The 15,509-nt window shown below is 61.1% G+C and overlaps 3 protein-coding genes across 3 annotated transcripts in view; 2 read left to right on the plus strand and 1 right to left on the minus strand.

Moving 5' to 3' along the window:
• Positions 1–6,481, plus strand: part of ST5 (suppression of tumorigenicity 5) — a 49,570-nt gene extending 43,089 nt beyond the window's left edge. Inside the window, 7 exon segments of the mRNA XM_021062259.1 lie at positions 283–431; positions 1,915–2,092; positions 2,266–2,307; positions 3,249–3,360; positions 4,028–4,267; positions 5,225–5,311; positions 5,782–6,481. Coding sequence (XP_020917918.1) covers positions 283–431; positions 1,915–2,092; positions 2,266–2,307; positions 3,249–3,360; positions 4,028–4,267; positions 5,225–5,311; positions 5,782–5,816 — 843 coding nt within the window. The 3' untranslated portion in view covers positions 5,817–6,481.
• Positions 11,629–15,508, minus strand: RPL27A (ribosomal protein L27a). The gene is made up of 5 exons (XM_003482496.4): positions 14,292–15,508; positions 13,864–13,927; positions 13,404–13,479; positions 12,697–12,871; positions 11,629–11,808 (listed from the first exon to the last, which is right to left on the minus strand). The coding sequence occupies exons 1-5, from the start codon at positions 14,292–14,294 to the stop codon at positions 11,680–11,682; spliced, it is 447 nt and encodes a 148-aa protein (XP_003482544.2). The 5' UTR covers positions 14,295–15,508; the 3' UTR covers positions 11,629–11,679.
• Positions 14,669–15,509, plus strand: part of TRIM66 (tripartite motif containing 66) — a 58,229-nt gene continuing 57,388 nt past the window's right edge. Inside the window, 1 exon segment of the mRNA XM_021062260.1 lies at positions 14,669–14,793. Coding sequence (XP_020917919.1) covers positions 14,780–14,793 — 14 coding nt within the window. The 5' untranslated portion in view covers positions 14,669–14,779.

Genomic DNA, 15,509 nt, shown 5'->3' on the forward strand with positions numbered 1-15,509 from the left:
GGAGCCTCTGGAAGGAACCTTGGGGGCGGGGTGGCCTCTGGGACACCAGCCTCGTCTCTGCAGAGATGGGCCAGCCGGTCCTGCGGGGGTGGGGGTGGGGGTGGGGGTGGGGCAGGGCTGGGCCTTTGGCAGGGAGATGGGGGAGCAGCAGCTGGGCCCGCACCGCCCCGGCGCGAGGGAGGAGACTGGGGGCAGGTTAGAGGCCTGGAGGGGAAGCCGCTGCGGGGGGCCTCGCGGAGGCCTGGCGGCCCGCCTTCAGCTGCGCTGCCCTGGCGTCGGCAGGTGCTGGAGCTGCGGCGGCCCACGGACTCGCGGCTGGAGCACGTGGACTTCGAGTGCCTCTTCACCTGCCTGAGCGTGCGCCAGCTCATCCGCGTCTTCGCCTCGCTGCTGCTGGAGCGCCGCGTCATCTTCATCGCCGACAAGCTCAGGTAGCGGCGGCGGCCGTCGTCGTCTTCGAGCGCGGAGCGCGGCGCCAAGGGAGAGGGGAGCAGACGCGGGCAGACGGCGGTGGCAGGAGCGGGCTCGACAGCGCACAGGACGGCGGGGTTGGAGCCCCGGGAGGGACCCGTAGGCCGAATCGGTCCCGGCGAGCCGGGGGTAGGGGGTGGGGGGCAGGGAAGAGCCCGCGGGCCTCTGGCGCCGGCGGGTCCCTGGCAGGGGAGGCAGGGCCGGCTCCGAAGGGGGACCAAGGGCAGTGCCTGGGCACGGGCGTGAGGGTGGCGCCTGCAGAAGGGAGCTGACTGGAGGCCCAGGCGCCCCTGCGTTGGTGGAGAAGGTGGAGGCGGGGCGGGGAGAGGGGCACAGCCACACCAGGAAAGGCTGGACACCGGGGCAGGGGCTGGCTTAGGAGGAGAAGCACAGGAATGGATCACACGTCTTGGTCTGGAAGGTCAGCACTTAGGGGGCGGAGGAGTTCCCCACGCCACGATGTGGTGGTGGGCGCGTGCATGGCAGAGATGTCACTGAAAGTGAGGGACCTGGAAGAGCCAGGGGTTCGGGAGAGGGTCTTAGTCCGCTTGGGCTGCAGCCCGGGGGGCTTACAAACAGCAGCAGCTTGTCACAGTTCTGGAGGCTGCGAGGCCCAGAACGAGGTGCCAGCAGTCTGAGCATCCGGTCAGCCTCCGATGCCCCCAGCAGCCCTGGACCCTGAGGTCTTGCCCTGGGCCCCACGCGCCCCGTCCCGCCGCCACTCTGTCCCCACCCTGGCCCGGCGCCGGCCTGGGGTCTCGGGAGGAGGTGCTTAGAGGAGCAGAGAGGCAGCCCTGGGGGGACTCAGGCCCGGACCGGGCTCAGGCAGCCCAGCAGCCCATGTTCCTCGGGTCACGTTTCGGGTTTCCCACAAGTCCTCTGTCCCTCTGGCCCAGTTCCGAGGTCCACGTGGGAGGCAGGTGCGCAAGTGCACACACATGCGCACATGCACGCGCAGGCTCCTGCCGCGCTCCTGACGACAGCGGACGTGCCTGCTCCGCGGAGACCTCCCTCCCGGTGTCCCCTGGCCGTCCTGAGGCGCAGAAGGCCCTTCTAGGTCAGGAGAGGGCTGACCCTACCGACCTGGGAGGAGCGATGGGGGCGGAAGAACGGTGCCCGCCTCGCGCCGTCACCGCGGTTCCAGTTATAGGAGGAACAGGCAGGGCAGAGCCGCGGAAGTGAGGGTGGGTGACAGGCCAGCCCGGAGGGGCGGCCCAGTGTCAGGGGCGGGGCTGATGAGATGGCCCCGGGAGCTGCACTGGACCCTGCCCGGCTCAGCCTGGCGTTTGGGTGCCTTCGGGCTGTTTCCGGGCAGAGCAGTGGAGGGCAGCCCTGCCGTCTCTGAGCACCTGCGCAGCGGGGATGGGGGGGCTCCCCCGGCAGCAGGGTCGGGCCCAGGCCCGGGAGCTCTCACGCGAAGGGGCTGGCCTGTCCGTCCCCCAGCACCCTGTCCAGCTGCTCCCACGCGGTGGTGGCCTTGCTGTACCCCTTCTCCTGGCAGCACACCTTCATCCCCGTGCTCCCGGCCTCCATGATCGACATCGTCTGCTGCCCGACCCCCTTCCTGGTCGGCCTGCTCTCCAGCTCCCTCCCCAAGCTGAAGGAGCTGCCTGTGGAGGAGGTGGGCCCCCGCGGGCGCCAGTGGGGACGGGGGTGGAGGACGAAAGGGAGAGGGGACAGAGGCCCCGGAGGGGGCGGGGGCAGAGAGGGGCTGCTGGTCGCCGGTCCTTCCTCCTGGCGCGGGCCCTGCAGGGGCTCCTACCCTGAGCCGCTGCCCGCGTGATTCTCTCCCAGGCGCTGATGGTGAACCTGGGGTCGGACCGATTCATCCGACAGGTAAGAGCAGGACGCCGCACAGCACAGCCTGTCCTGGGGCGGGTGCCGTTTGCCGCTGCCACACAGGCACCTGCTGAGCTCTCGGGGTTCCACGTGCAGGGAGCAGGCAGGGGCGGGAGGAGCTGGTCCGAGCCGTGGTGACCTGGCGGGATCTGCCGTTCTGCTCCGCATCGTCAGCTCTGGAGGGCAGTGTGGGTTGTGAAGGACGAGGCCTGCAAGTCGGAAGACCGGCCCTCTGCCGCCTTTGAGACGCACGGCCTTGGGCAGGCCCTGAACTCTGAGCTAGTTCTCATCTCGAGAGAGAGCACGCGCGCGGTGGTGGCACCGGCCTCGAAGTGCTGCCGGAGGATCCCCCGTGACACAGAGAGTGCCGTGGACCGGAAGGGTTTTGGTTCCTGTCGACGCCAGAACCTGCGTTAGATGGAGACACTCCTGGCTCCGTAAAGGAGCACGACCCATGCCGAAACTGCTGGGCACGTGGGCTGCTGCTCAGCCCCGCCAGGGCCACCCCTCCTGGGTCCCGACCCTGAGCCAGAACAGAGACGGGAACACAGCCCCTCCTCCTGCCTGAGACCCAGGCTGGGCCACGGTCCCCGCAGCCAGCACGGGCCCGGGCAGGAGCCGCAGCCCTGCGCAGTGCAGGCCACCTGCCGCGCCTCGTGGTCTATGTGACCTCGGACGAGTGTCTGGACCACTCTCTGTGCCCGGCTTCTCCGCTTCAAGCGAGGCTGCCCATGGTACCCGGGCCACGGACTGCTTCTGAGGGTCCCGGGGCCACCGTGGTGGCTCCACCTGTGGCCGGGAGCTTCCACGCGCTGTGGGCACAACCAGCAGATAAGACAGTGTCAGGGGTGCTGGAGAGGGAAACGAGCTGCTGCGTCGAGCTCCTCAGGTGGGGCTGGCACAAGGTGAGGGCTCAGGCGGCTCTTCCCTCCCGGCAGATGGATGACGAGGACACGCTGTTACCCAGGAAGTTGCAGGCGGCCCTGGAGCAGGCCCTCGAGAGGAAGAACGAGCTGATCTCCCAGGACTCTGACAGCGACTCCGAGGATGGTGAGTAGGCTCCGCCCAGGCGGGAGTCGGCGCTGCTCCGGGCGGGGCCTCCCGGCGCTGGGCCCTGTGTCTGCAGACCAGACGCTTCTGGCCGCTCCCGCTCCAGGTGCAGGACCGAGGGGCCTCCTTTAGCGGGAATCCTCTCGCCCCCCCTTTGCCGGTGGCTCGGGGCATCGTGGCCTGACGAGGTCCGAGGGAGGGCAGGCTTGTGTTTCATCCGAGGGACTTGAGAACCTCACTCCTGGGGCTGCTTCGGGGACGGCCCCGGCTGCAGAGCGACCCTCTGAGATGAATCCCTCGAGCTCAGGACGTTTGGGAGGAAAAACCCAGCCACACTGACTCTGGCTGCCCCCAGGACACGCGTCAGCGCCCCCTCTCGGGAGCTGGAGGGAGCTCCCTCTTCCCAGGAGCCAGGGGAGCACGGAGGGTCCTGGGTGCGGGGAGGGCGCTCTGGTCTCTGACGGCCACTCATGCAGCAGCCGCGGCCAGCTTCCCCTGCCACAGCGAGTCTCTGACCTCCTGGCTTGTGGACTGGTTACAAACAAGCCCAGGAGCACAAGAGCCCCAGGGTCAGGAACAGGAGTCCTGCTCGGGAGAGGAGACGCCAGCGGGAGGCTGGGATGGCCGGCCCGGCCCCGAACCCCAGAGGGCCTCCCTTCTCCCGCAGAGTGCCACACCCTCAACGGGCTGGTGTCGGAGGTGTTCATCCGGTTCTTCGTGGAGGCCGTGGGGCACTACTCCCTCTTCCTGACCCAGACGGAGAAGGGCGAGAGGGCCTTTCAGCGAGAGGCTTTCCGCAAGTCTGTGGCCTCCAAGAGCATCCGCCGCTTTCTCGAAGTTTTCATGGAGTCTCAGATGTTTGCCGGCTTCATCCAAGACAGGGAGCTGAGAAAGTGTCGGGCAAAGGGTAAGGCCAGCCGAGCCTGGACTGGGCTTCCATCCGGAGGCTCCCGGCTGTCAGCCAGGGCCTCCCGCCACCCCCTCCGCCCTGACAGAGGCTGCCAGGGGCGCCTTCCCCACCTGCCCGGTAAATGCCTTCGCGAGCTGGGGCACAGGCTGGAGCCGTGCGGCCAGGGTGGGGCTTGGCTCCCCCCGCCCTCCCCCCGTCCTTCTTGGGAGAAAAGGACCAGGCCGCCGTTGAGGGAGCTCTGGAGTCCAGGGCTGGGAAGCCCTTGGAGCGAGCCGAGCGGGCTCTGTCTGAGGCTGGGCGTCTGCCTCCGGAGCCCCGGTCCTCCCGTTTCTGTGATTCATCAGCTCCACTCTTTCCAGGGGCTTCTTCATCCCAGCAGGACCTTTCTGTCTCACCTCAGGGTTCCCGTTTCTTCTGCCCACTGATCTGTCCATTCAGGGGAACAGATCTTGTGAAGCACCACGGTAGAGGGGGTAGAGGGTCTAAAAGGAACTGCAGGAGTTTCCACTGCGGCACAGCAGGTTAAGAACCTGGCATTGTCTCTGTAGTGGCTCAGATCACTGCTGAGGTGCAGGTTCAATCCCTGGCCCGGTACAGTGGGCTAAGGACCTGGTGTTGCTACAGCTGCGGCTGGGATGTGATCCCTGGCCTGGAAACTCCCACGTGCTGTGGGTGCGGCCAGAGGCAAAAGGAGGACCTGGAAAAGGCGTCCATCCGGGGGCAGCTCTGGCCCGAGGTGGGGCGTCCTCACCATCACGCAGCCGGGGCGGGGAGCCAGGGCCCTCGTCCTCAGCGCTGGACCCCAGGGAGCTGTCCCCGGGGGCGTGACGAGCCAGGCTGAGTCCTGAGGCGGCGCCCCCCTCAGTTACAGGCACAGCCCGCGGTCCCCCTCCAGGCCTCCTCTCCGCTGTTCCTCCAGTGACTCTCCTCTGCCTGTTGCCCCCTCTCCCCCAGGCCTCTTTGAGCAGCGAGTGGAGCAGTACCTGGAGGAGCTCCCGGACACCGAGCAGAGCGGGATGAACAAGTTTCTGCGAGGTCTGGGTAAGCGGCCCGGTCGCCCAACCGGCCGAGGTGCAGCGCGGAGGGCGGGGCTGGGGGCTGGCGCCGCCCTCGAGTCCAGGCCCGCGCCGCGGGGTCGGCTTTGGCCGGAGGAGCCGCGACGGCCGGCTCAGAGGCTCCGGCAGGCCGGGCACCGGCGAGCCTTCCTCTGAGGGATCCGCTCCCGGAGCAGCGGCGCCCTCAGAACGTGCTCTCAAAAGCCCACTCCCGTCCGGGAGCTCAGCCAGCTGAGTCAGTCTCAGCCTGTCTCGCTGGACGGGAGAACTGAGCCCAAAGACGGGAAGCGGCTTTTGATTAACACGCGCCAGGGCCGCCCCCCAGCTCCGGCGCGGTCTCGGTACCCGGGGTCAGGCCTCGCTGGAAGCCAGTCTTGCTCATCCTCCTGCCCACGGAGGGCCAGGCTGTCGGAAGAGGGGTCGAAACATTCCCATTCTCGCTCTCTCGGCCCGCAGGCAACAAGATGAAGTTCCTCCACAAGAAGACTTAACTCTTGCCGGCGCCTCGCGGAGCCCGGGGGGGCGGGGGGCTGCGGCGGCTGCGCCCCCACAGGCCCCGCCCGGCCAGCCCACCTCTGCCTTCACAGAACCCCAGGATACTGTTTGTAAATAATCTGCTGTAAGCTTTCCTACCTGTTTCTGTAGCCAGCAGAGAGCATCCGGTAAATACTTGGACATCCCCCAGGGCCGGTGCCTTCCCGCCCTGCCCGAGCATGGACGCCGTGTCGCTGGGTGCTGGTGACTGGCCCATTATGTGCAGCGGACTGTCTCAGCAGAACCACTGACCTTCCCGGGAGCCGCCCGCCCGCCCGCGGCCCCTGCCGCCCCTGCTGCCGGTCTCGGGCCCGGAGAGCAGATGCTGTCTTGTCACGTACAGGACTTTCTTTCAAAAGAACTGAAGAGTGTCTGTGTCTTCCCAGCAGCCCCTCGCCCCGACCCTGTTTCCCAGAGGCCAAGGCCAGTCGGTCCCCGGCTCTCGGGCCTGGCCTTCTCTGGCTGCACCCACCTTGGCGATGGTCAGTGAGTCTTGGAAGCCCAGCCCCCGGCCCGGCCCGGCCCGGCCCCCGCTCTGTGGTGGCCATGATGCGGTACAGGGCACCCTCCTTCCCACATCTGCGGGTGTTCTCAATAAACAGCAGAGGTGTTTGGGCCCAGAGTCCCACGCGTCCTTGTCGTCCTTATCTAGAGCTCCCTCTCCAGGGGCTGGGCTGAGGTCAGCCCGTTAGGAATGAAACACCTCCATGCAGGAGCTGCGCACTCGGCTAAGGTTAAGGGGCCTGTGTCACGGGGGTCACCGAGTTCTCGGCCTGAGCTGTGACTGGAAGCATCGTTCTAGCTCCGCCTCCCTCTTCAACGGCCGCCAGCTGAGCTTGCGTGTCTCCAGGGATGGAGAGGATGCTCAGTGCCCCTTGGCTCCACCGCTGGTTGGAGCCCTTAAAGGCATCATAGGTGTCCTGACCTTGGAGGAGAAGCCCAGCTGAAGCCAACACCGGGCCTGCCCAGAGCCCCGGCCCGCTGCCCTGGCTCTTCCACGCCTCTCTGTTAGTAGGTTTTCCCAGCTGGCACCCTGGCTGTGCACACAGAAAATCCTGCTCTGTTCCTTGGAGAAGCAGGGTGGGGATACGGGTGGCTTAGGTCTTCCACCCACCCACGGCCTTGGCAGAGCAGAGACCTCAACAGTACCCTGGATGAGGCACTGAGCTGGAATTCTCTTCGTCGGTACTGGCTTTGTGCCTGGCAGGACGTGAACCAGTGTTCCTGTCCTCCTGCCCTGGCCTAGTTGTCACACAGGAGACGGTCCCTCCTCCCCACCCCCCTCCACGGAGGCCTGGCCATGATTTGAGGTCGCCACCTGCCTCAGAGAAGCAGGTACAGAGAGGGTGTATCTGCGTTGAGAAGGAGCCTCTTACGTGGTTGGCTTTGGCAGGGACGGAGGCCTCATCTCGCTGGGTTTCCAGCTGAGGTGGAGAGACGACTGCTTGGACCCACACAGTCCGCAGCGGGGCTTTGTTCCCTCGTAACCTGCCACTTCAGTCAGCCTGGGCTTTGCGGCCGTCACAAAAGTGGATTCCTTAATAAAATAGCACTTTTCCAAAAGGTGCTGTTTTCTTCCTCCTTTCCTCTCCCTCTTTTTTGTCAGCCTTTTGAGGGCCGCACTTGCAGCACATGGAAGGTCACAGGCTTGCGGTCCAATCAGAGCTGCAGCTGCCAGCATACACCACGGCCACAGCAAGTCGGGATCCAAACCTCACCTGCGACCTACACCACAGCTCATGGCATCACTGGATCCTTAACCCACTGAGCAAGGCAGAGACGGATCCTAGTTGGGTTTGTTAGCCCTGAGCCACGATGGGAACTAACCTCTTTTTCTTTTAACGTGGCTCCAAAGAAACCCCACACAGGTGATCAGTTCACAAGATATACAGGTGTGAATTATCACTTCTGTAGTTTTATGTAGCTTTAAAGTGCAGTGCATTTTAACCCTAGGGGTTCTTTTCTCCTGCGGTCACAGCTCATCTCAACCTAGAGAACCAATACTGGCACAGAATGGCTTGGAACGGGCTGCAAGGGACCCACAGTGACTGCTCTGGGCAAGACACCAAAGTCTCAGCTGGAAGGTAAAGGAGGGTGTGTCCAGGGGGCCTGGCTTGGGGCTGACAAAAAGTGTTCAGAGCGTCTTTCCCAGTTCTGTTTTCACACGATCTCTGGACCCCTAAACAGATGGTTCTCGAGCCTAGCAGATCCAGTGCTCTTTTTGTATAGCAAATACGGTAACTCCCCCTTTACTATCCTGAAATGAAAGGACTAGATCATATGACCTACCTAAACATGTCTTAACTGTAATATAAAAGGGGAGAAATAAAGAATGTTTTGAATTAACAGCTCAGCTTCTGCTAATTAGGTATAAACCACTGCTAAGAGAGTTTTCTGAAATGAACAATTTTTGGCAATACTCTGAACAACACGGAGGGTCCCGATGTAAACAATACTAGGAATCCGGGAAAACGGAGAGGTACGTGAAAACTGCAAAAAAAAAAAATTTTTTTTTTTATTTTGATTGTAAAATTAAGGTAGGTTCTGGTGAAGCTGGATTCTTTTGTGTTGCTTCGAATCCACCCATGCGTTCCGCAGGGCCCAGCATTCCCGGATGTGCCGGGGACGGCAGTGCTCCCACTGAAAACAAACGTCCTCAGACGCTCGTGCCTGGTGACGACCCCGGGCCAGTGCGCGGGGCAAGGCGCTGCTCCAGTCTACACCGCGTGCACCGACGTCCCATTGCCCAGGCGCGTCAGCCCCCCGCCAGGCCGGGGTTCGCTGCGGCCACCTCTGCGCCATGACAGCTCCTGCAATGCTCGGCGCTCTGGGGAAGGAGGCCGGGGAGTCGGGGCCCCACGGAAATTATTTATAATCACAGCTCAGTTTAAGCTGCTGCAAATAAGACCTCTGGCTTCACAGACTTTAAACCCGCCTTGTTCCCCAAACGCCTGACGCATAAGGGTGCTTAAAAGGCCCTGGCGGGAGTTCCCGCTGGGGCGCAGGTTGGGGGCCGTCGCCGCCGCCGCCCCGGGTGGCGGGGAAAGAACACGTGTCTATTTACCCGCCTTTTCACATGCACGTCACATGACCGCGGCCACCAAGCTCCAGCGGTAGCAGCGCGCAGGCGCCGCCCCCGCCTCAGAAGCCCACGAGGCGGCCCCGGGGGGTGATTCCGGACTCGCCACGCGCGGAACGGCATCTTCAGTTCGACTTCTCGAGCCCCGGGTGCGCCAACGGCAGCGGGCACCCGGTCCGGGCCGAGCTCTGGGAGCGCCCCCCCGCGCGCAGGGGCCGCGCCTCCCGCTCCGCGCCCGGCGCCCGTGGGCGGGGCCGCTCAGAGCGGCGCCGGAACCAGAACCTCACGCCGCCGGAAGCGGCTCCCGGAGCCGCGGTCGCGGGGGAGGCGGGCGCGCGCGCGGCCGGCGGCCGACGTAACGGGCGGCGGCGTAGCTTGCACAAGACGGAGCCGTTCACCTTGCTTTTCAGTTACTCTGAGGGGCACGTGAAGCAAAGATTGAAGACACGGAGTTGAGGGGCTTCTGACCAAGCTCTGCTCCCCCTGTGGAGGCGCCGCATCCACACGCCCCGCTCGGCCAGTGGGGTCGGTGCCCACCCGGCAGGCTGGTCGAAGCTTGGCGGTCTCCTAACGGGCACCTTTCGCTCTCAGCGGAAGGAGAAACTGAGAACGCAGAGGGCTACCTTTGGTCCCGGAACACAAGCCAAGCGGTGGGTCACTGGCCTTCGTTAATCTGGGACCATGAACGGTTTGGCTTCTCTGCGGTCACCCAGCCTGCTTTGGCAGCGTTAGCACCTTGAGCGGAATCCCAGCTCTGCCCAGCGATCAGCTGCGGGTACCGAGCGCGCCAGCCGGAACACATCGGATGGCGTGGACGGTCAGCCCTGCACTTCCGGAGCCTGGCGATGGGATGGCACAGCAGGGCACCTGTCCTGCTTACGGCGGCTGTGCCGGCGCCCCGCAATCTCAGCAGGTGCAGCAGCACCTCCGCGGAGGGCGGGGATCAGCAGTCTCCCTTCCCGCTTCAGGAACTAATGCTAACAACGCCCTCCTGGCCATGAAACGACCCCTGACCACATAGCCTCACCCCACTTCAGTGACCAAGTCCTGTCTGTCGTGTTTTCTAAATGCCACTGCTCATTTGGGCCACCTCCAGCCTCCCACTGTAGCCTAAGCTCTACCTCCCGCCCGCCGGGCCGGGCTTGGGGTCCTCCGCGGGCTCCTTGCCTACTTTCCACCGCCCAACTCGCCCGTCTTCCCAGATTCAGTTTTCTCGGCTCCCTCTTCTCTGCTTAGCCTACTCTCCCATTGACTGCATCGCTAAGGTCCACCGCCTTGTCTGCTCCCGCTCACAGACTGGCTACTGAGCCAGCTTTCTTACTTCACCCAGTCCTCAAGTGGGTAGGTAGCTTTACCTGCATGTAAAGACAGGACAATGAGACAAAGCCCAAGACCCACAGCTGCTAGCTCTGGGTGGCAACCGCCAGCCCGTCCCTGCAGCTCGCGAGATCTACACATGCCTGTACCTTCACCGGCCGGCAGGAACCAAGAGTCTGGTGTCTCACTACCCCTGGAGACCCACGTCTCAGGCTCCATATTCTAAGTCCTCTCAAAGACATTGCAGGAAAACCCACTTTTATCTTTTTCTATCAGCACCAGTTTGGGGAAGATGTAAATAATGCAGTTTTTAGTTTACCCAACGGAGTGCCTTCCTAACCCTTTACCTCTCCCAGTATTATCGGTTGGATCATTGCCAGCATCCTCCAGTGCTGACAGGTTATCCTGTCACAGTTCTCAGCCCATTGACGATTCCAAAGAACCCACAGAACAACACTGAAGCCACCCTTCACCAAACCAACCCAGACTGTTAGTAGGCTTTAAGTGTCCATCTTAGTTAACTAGTTCTTTGGTTGAGGTTCTAACCTAAAAGTTTTATTTTGGGTCAAAAAGAGTTCCTAACGGTGGGGGGCGGGGGCGGGAAGTACAGCTATAGCAGATTATAATTTAGGAGATCTAAGAGGGTCCCATGTGCATAAATTTTGGCTTTGCCTCCTTGGTTTTGTAGGCAATACAAACTTTGGAAAAAACTCTGGTTTCTGGTCTTCGGCATTTCCCAAATTTTTCTACTAGAAACTTCAGACTGGAAGGAAAATCATTAACATTTCAAGACTTCTATCACAGGGATCCAGAAGCCCTGACAAATGCTTTTTAGAATTCAAATTCTGATGTGTGAAAGCCCTCGTTTAGAATTCAGATTGCTGAGCAGCACTGCCAAGACTCTAGATTATGACCAGATGGTTTGGTCTGAAGCGCGGAAGCCAGGTGCAAGAACCTCGGATTGAGGAAATAAGACCACTTCTAACCCCACGGCCTGTTGCTTCCAATGTGACCCAACGAAGTCTTGCGAAGATCATGCCCGATCGGAACTGAGTTTTCCCTTTGAGCTCCATGGAACAACAGTTAAGGGAACGTCTGTTCCTTATTTGTTGCAAGTTCAGAGCACACGATGCCAACAGGCCTTTTATCTCTATCACATACACATGATCAACAGGTTACCACTCGCTTTATAAATGAAAAGGCTCGTATTAGGTAACTGGCCAAGGCCTCTGAGCACTGGTGCTCTCTCCCATTCTTTCTTAGGAGAGTAGGCACAAGAGGCCAGGTTCTCACACCCTCACTCCCAGAACCTGGTAGGTGGGTTCCTGCTGTACTGGGAAGGAGGCAGAGGGGCAAAGAACCTACACTCAGACTACAAGAGAAAAGCACTTGTCAACATTTAATGAGTTTCCCACCATGTGGTTTCAAGCTACCAGGACACAGGCCCCCCCAACACCCTTAATCTTCTCTTCAGCTCGTCTGCTGAAAAATTTGGCCTTCACGATGACAGGCTGCTTTGGGAGCTTTCCCTTCCCCAGAACTTTGTAGTAACCCTGGAAGAACAGAGAAAAGGGTTTATGACGCACCATGACAGTCACCAACTCTGTGATGGGTACGAAGAAAGACGCCTGCTAACCCACTCCATCCAGGAAGCGCCAAGGGCATGTTTCTGATCTGGGCACTCCCGGGGGCACTGACTGCCCTCGCCAGTGAATCGAGACCAGCAGATTCTCTCCGAGGACTGTAGCACACCAGGACAAGGACTGTCGGGATGTGACTCTAGTCTCGGGCAAAGCTCCTCTCTCTTCCAGCAAGGCTCCAAGTCCTGGTCATCAACATCGCTCAGAGAATGTTAAATACGCAAAAAAGAGAATTTTAAAACTACCGAAAGCCCCCCGCAAGGTTCTGACTACCTCCATACCCCTGGGGGTTTAAGGCCGACACAAGGGCCAGAACGCCCAAAGCTTTTCAAAAATGCTTCTTTGGAAGGAAGGGAGGGGAAATCTCTTCAGATAATGTAGGGCCTTGAATAATGACTGAACACATTCGGGTTTTATTCTGCGAAAAACAGAAGGATGCAGATCTGTGCCTCAGGCAGGCTGGTGTAAAGAGACCAGAGGCAGCTCACTGCCTTTACCACCAGTGGTGCAGCTGAGAAACCCACACCGACCGGGGCACTGACAGGAACAAAATCAATGACTGGAAAAACACTCAAGTGAAAATGAAGTAAAAGACCAAGCAAGTGGAAGGATTACTCTTCGAATGTTTTGCGTGAGTCATAATTGAACAACAGTTCAACTTGGAACAGTGATTCACCTGTGGCAATTCCACCAAAAGGTAGAACAGGTAGCTGGGTATAGACTTAAAGTGGGAGATCAAGCAGGTTTGTTTGTTTGGTTTTTTTGAGAGGCAAGGGCCCATTTAATGTTCAACCTACTTACCGATCGCACCACGTCAATGATAGGAGCAGCTCCGGTCTTGTTCTTGGCAGCATTTATCCGTGTCTGCTCACTGACCAAGGTCCACAATTTATCGAGGTTGACAGTTGGGCAGAAGCTCTGGTTCCTCTTTAAGTGGTAATGCCTCATACCAACTTTTCCAAAGTATCCCGGGTGACTGTGAAGCGAAAACAACCATTTTCACAACCTCACTCTCATTAAAAAGCTATGTTCACCATCTTTATGGGTCATCTCCGCACATAACCACAAACAGCGTAGGTTGTTCAATGATGCGAAAAGAGTACCATAGTAGGTACATCACACACTTCTGTAACAGAGGTCCCCAAACAAATAGGGCAAACACTATCCCATTAACTTGCAGGCCTACGTGGATCTAACAGTTGTGTAAGTCAATTCAATGCATGTCACTAACCTGGTGACTGGCTATGCCACAGGGGGCGCAGCCAGTGAATAAGCTCAGCGGTTACTCTTCGAGGACTCTAGCACACTGAGGCAACAGCGGATACCCAAGCGTGACTCTAGCCTCGAGCTCTCAGTTCCCATGAAATGTCCACAGGACAAAAAGCCAACAACAAGCAAGTTTTGCAAGTAGTCAAAAGCTTGCTTCCCATCAGAGACGTTCCCAGCCACCCTCTGCCCCGACACCCGCGGTTTTCAGTACCGTGAAAGCACACGCTGACAACACTCACTATTTGTCGAAGTTGATCCTGTGGTGATGCATGCCACCCGCATTGCCCCGGCCTCCTGGGTGCTTCCGGTGTTTGCCTGCAGGAGCACACAGCTACATGGCCAACGGTCTCCTCCGAGCGCTTGCAAAAGCGCGCCCGTGCTTCTGTGCCTTTGCTTAGGCTGTTAGCAACCGGCAACACTATCCCTCTAGGCTCCAGGCTAAACACTGCGAAGCAAGGCTTCCCGTCGCAACACTAACGCGGTAATAACTGGCCTTCAACCAATTCAAGACTGAGCCCCGCTCAATCTGCAGGCCCCCAAATGATATCAAATCCTCTCAAAGCGGAGGGTTTTCAGAGAAAAGGCCAACGGCTAACGATCAAGTTCGACGGGCTCCACCGCACAAAGCTTCACCCACCTCTCTAAGCTCATCTGCCGGGGACAGCCCGAGGCCGGCCAGGACGGGAAACCGGCACTTACCGATGCGGCCGTGGCCGTGGCTCACGTGGCCGCGGAGTTTCCGGGTCTTCCTTAGTCTGGACGGCTGTGTGGGAAAAGGTGCCCGGGGTGAGGCCCTGGGAGGTGGGGCGGGGGCCACGCTTGCCAGCCTGGGAAGGGGCTGGGGCGGGGGTCTGCTCTGCGGCGCCTTCAGCGAAGCTGAACCAGGCTGATCACCGCCTGGTTCTCATCAGGGAGGCGCCCGGGTCCGCGTGTCTCAGGAATCCGGACTCCGGGAAGAACACGCGGCCCCAGGCTCCCCGCCCCGTCCCGGCCGCCCCGGCCGGCGGCCGGACGTGAGCGGCCTGGAGGATGAGGCCAAAGGCGGGAGCAGGTGGCTGGGGGAGCAGGTGAGCAAAGCTCGCGGCCTAGGGTAGCAACCACACGGGCGGACCAGGACAATCACCTACCATGTCGGCGGCCGCGACGCAAGAGGAAGGCCTCGGCAAAGTCTCGCGAGCTATCGGGCCCAGGGGCGGAGCCCACGCCTCACTTCCGGCTCGGGGGGCGGGGCCTGCGAGGGCGCGGATCTCGCGCGATTACAGGTCTTGCCGTTTTCGCATCCGGGGGTTGAGCTCGCCATCGCAGAGCTGTTCCGGGGGCGGCGGCGGGGCCGGGAGCCCTGCGCGGTGCAGTGAGTGCGCTGGCGCTCGCAGGCTGAGCTCTGCCGCCGGGGGCGGGGCTTGAGGGCTGCGGTGCGCGCCGCGGGCGGGAAAGCCGCCGGGGCCGCCGGTCTCAGCTCCCCGCCGACCGCCGCAGCCCTGAGCAGTCCCGCGGGTCTCGCTCTGGTTTTGGTGGCTGGCTCGGGCCGGGCGTAGCGGCCGCTTGGCTTGTCCCCTGGCCGCGTGAGGAGCCACTTTTGGCCTTCGGTGCCCACCGGGTCCTCACCCCGCGGCGTATGGAGCGTCCCAGGTCAGGGGTAGTCGGAGCTGTGGCCGCCAGCCTGCACCACGGCCGCAGCAAGGCCGGCCTTTAACCCGCTGAGCGGGCCCAGGGCCGAACCCGCGTCCTCACGGACGCCAGTCGGGTTCGTTAGCCTCGCTCTGGTCCTTTTAGGCTCCGTTTTTGATGTCTCGCCCACCTTCCCGGGCCTGCGCGCCCACGCTCTCGGTCTTCCTCGCTCCTTCGCCCTTGTGCCTGGTCCTGGCCTTGTCCTCGCTTTGAACAGCCTCAGTTCAGGGACCTCTGCGCTTGCTCGCGTTAAGGTCCTGTACTCTCCAGACCCTGTAGATTTTCCGCCGCTCTCTTGTAATTTTCACTGGCACCTACTGGGCGCGCCTGTGAGCCCCTCCTCTTCTGGACAGAGAACCCCCGCTCAGTCTGGACCCAAAGTGAGCGTCCCCTCTTGGAAAACTGACCCATCCGGTCACGGTTGCTCACATGCCCCCACTGGGCCTCCTCAAAAATCTAGGGCGTGGCTCTTAGAGAATCTTGATCTGCGTTTGTCTTTCCTGCTGGACCAAACTCCTCAAAGACTGGAGGATTATTTTCTTTTTATCCATGTACTCCCAGCTCCCGGCATGTAGTACATGTTCAACAAATGATCGTTAACTAAAGTGGAGGGGGCACCCTTCCCGTGTTAAGTCTCAACCAGTGTTCAGGATCACAGTCCATCAGTTAGTCTGTGT

The sequence above is a fragment of the Sus scrofa genome, chromosome 9 (assembly GCF_000003025.6).
Source record: "Sus scrofa isolate TJ Tabasco breed Duroc chromosome 9, Sscrofa11.1, whole genome shotgun sequence".
Taxonomy (NCBI): Eukaryota; Metazoa; Chordata; class Mammalia; order Artiodactyla; family Suidae; genus Sus; species Sus scrofa.

Coding starts and splice junctions, on each gene's coding strand:
- RPL27A (XM_003482496.4), bottom strand. Junction 13,480..13,863: donor CCACGGCCACGGCCGCATCG/GTAAGTGCCGGT, acceptor GTGCTCCTGCAG/GCAAACACCGGAAGCACCCA. Junction 11,809..12,696: donor TCATTGACGTGGTGCGATCG/GTAAGTAGGTTG, acceptor CTGTTCTTCCAG/GGTTACTACAAAGTTCTGGG.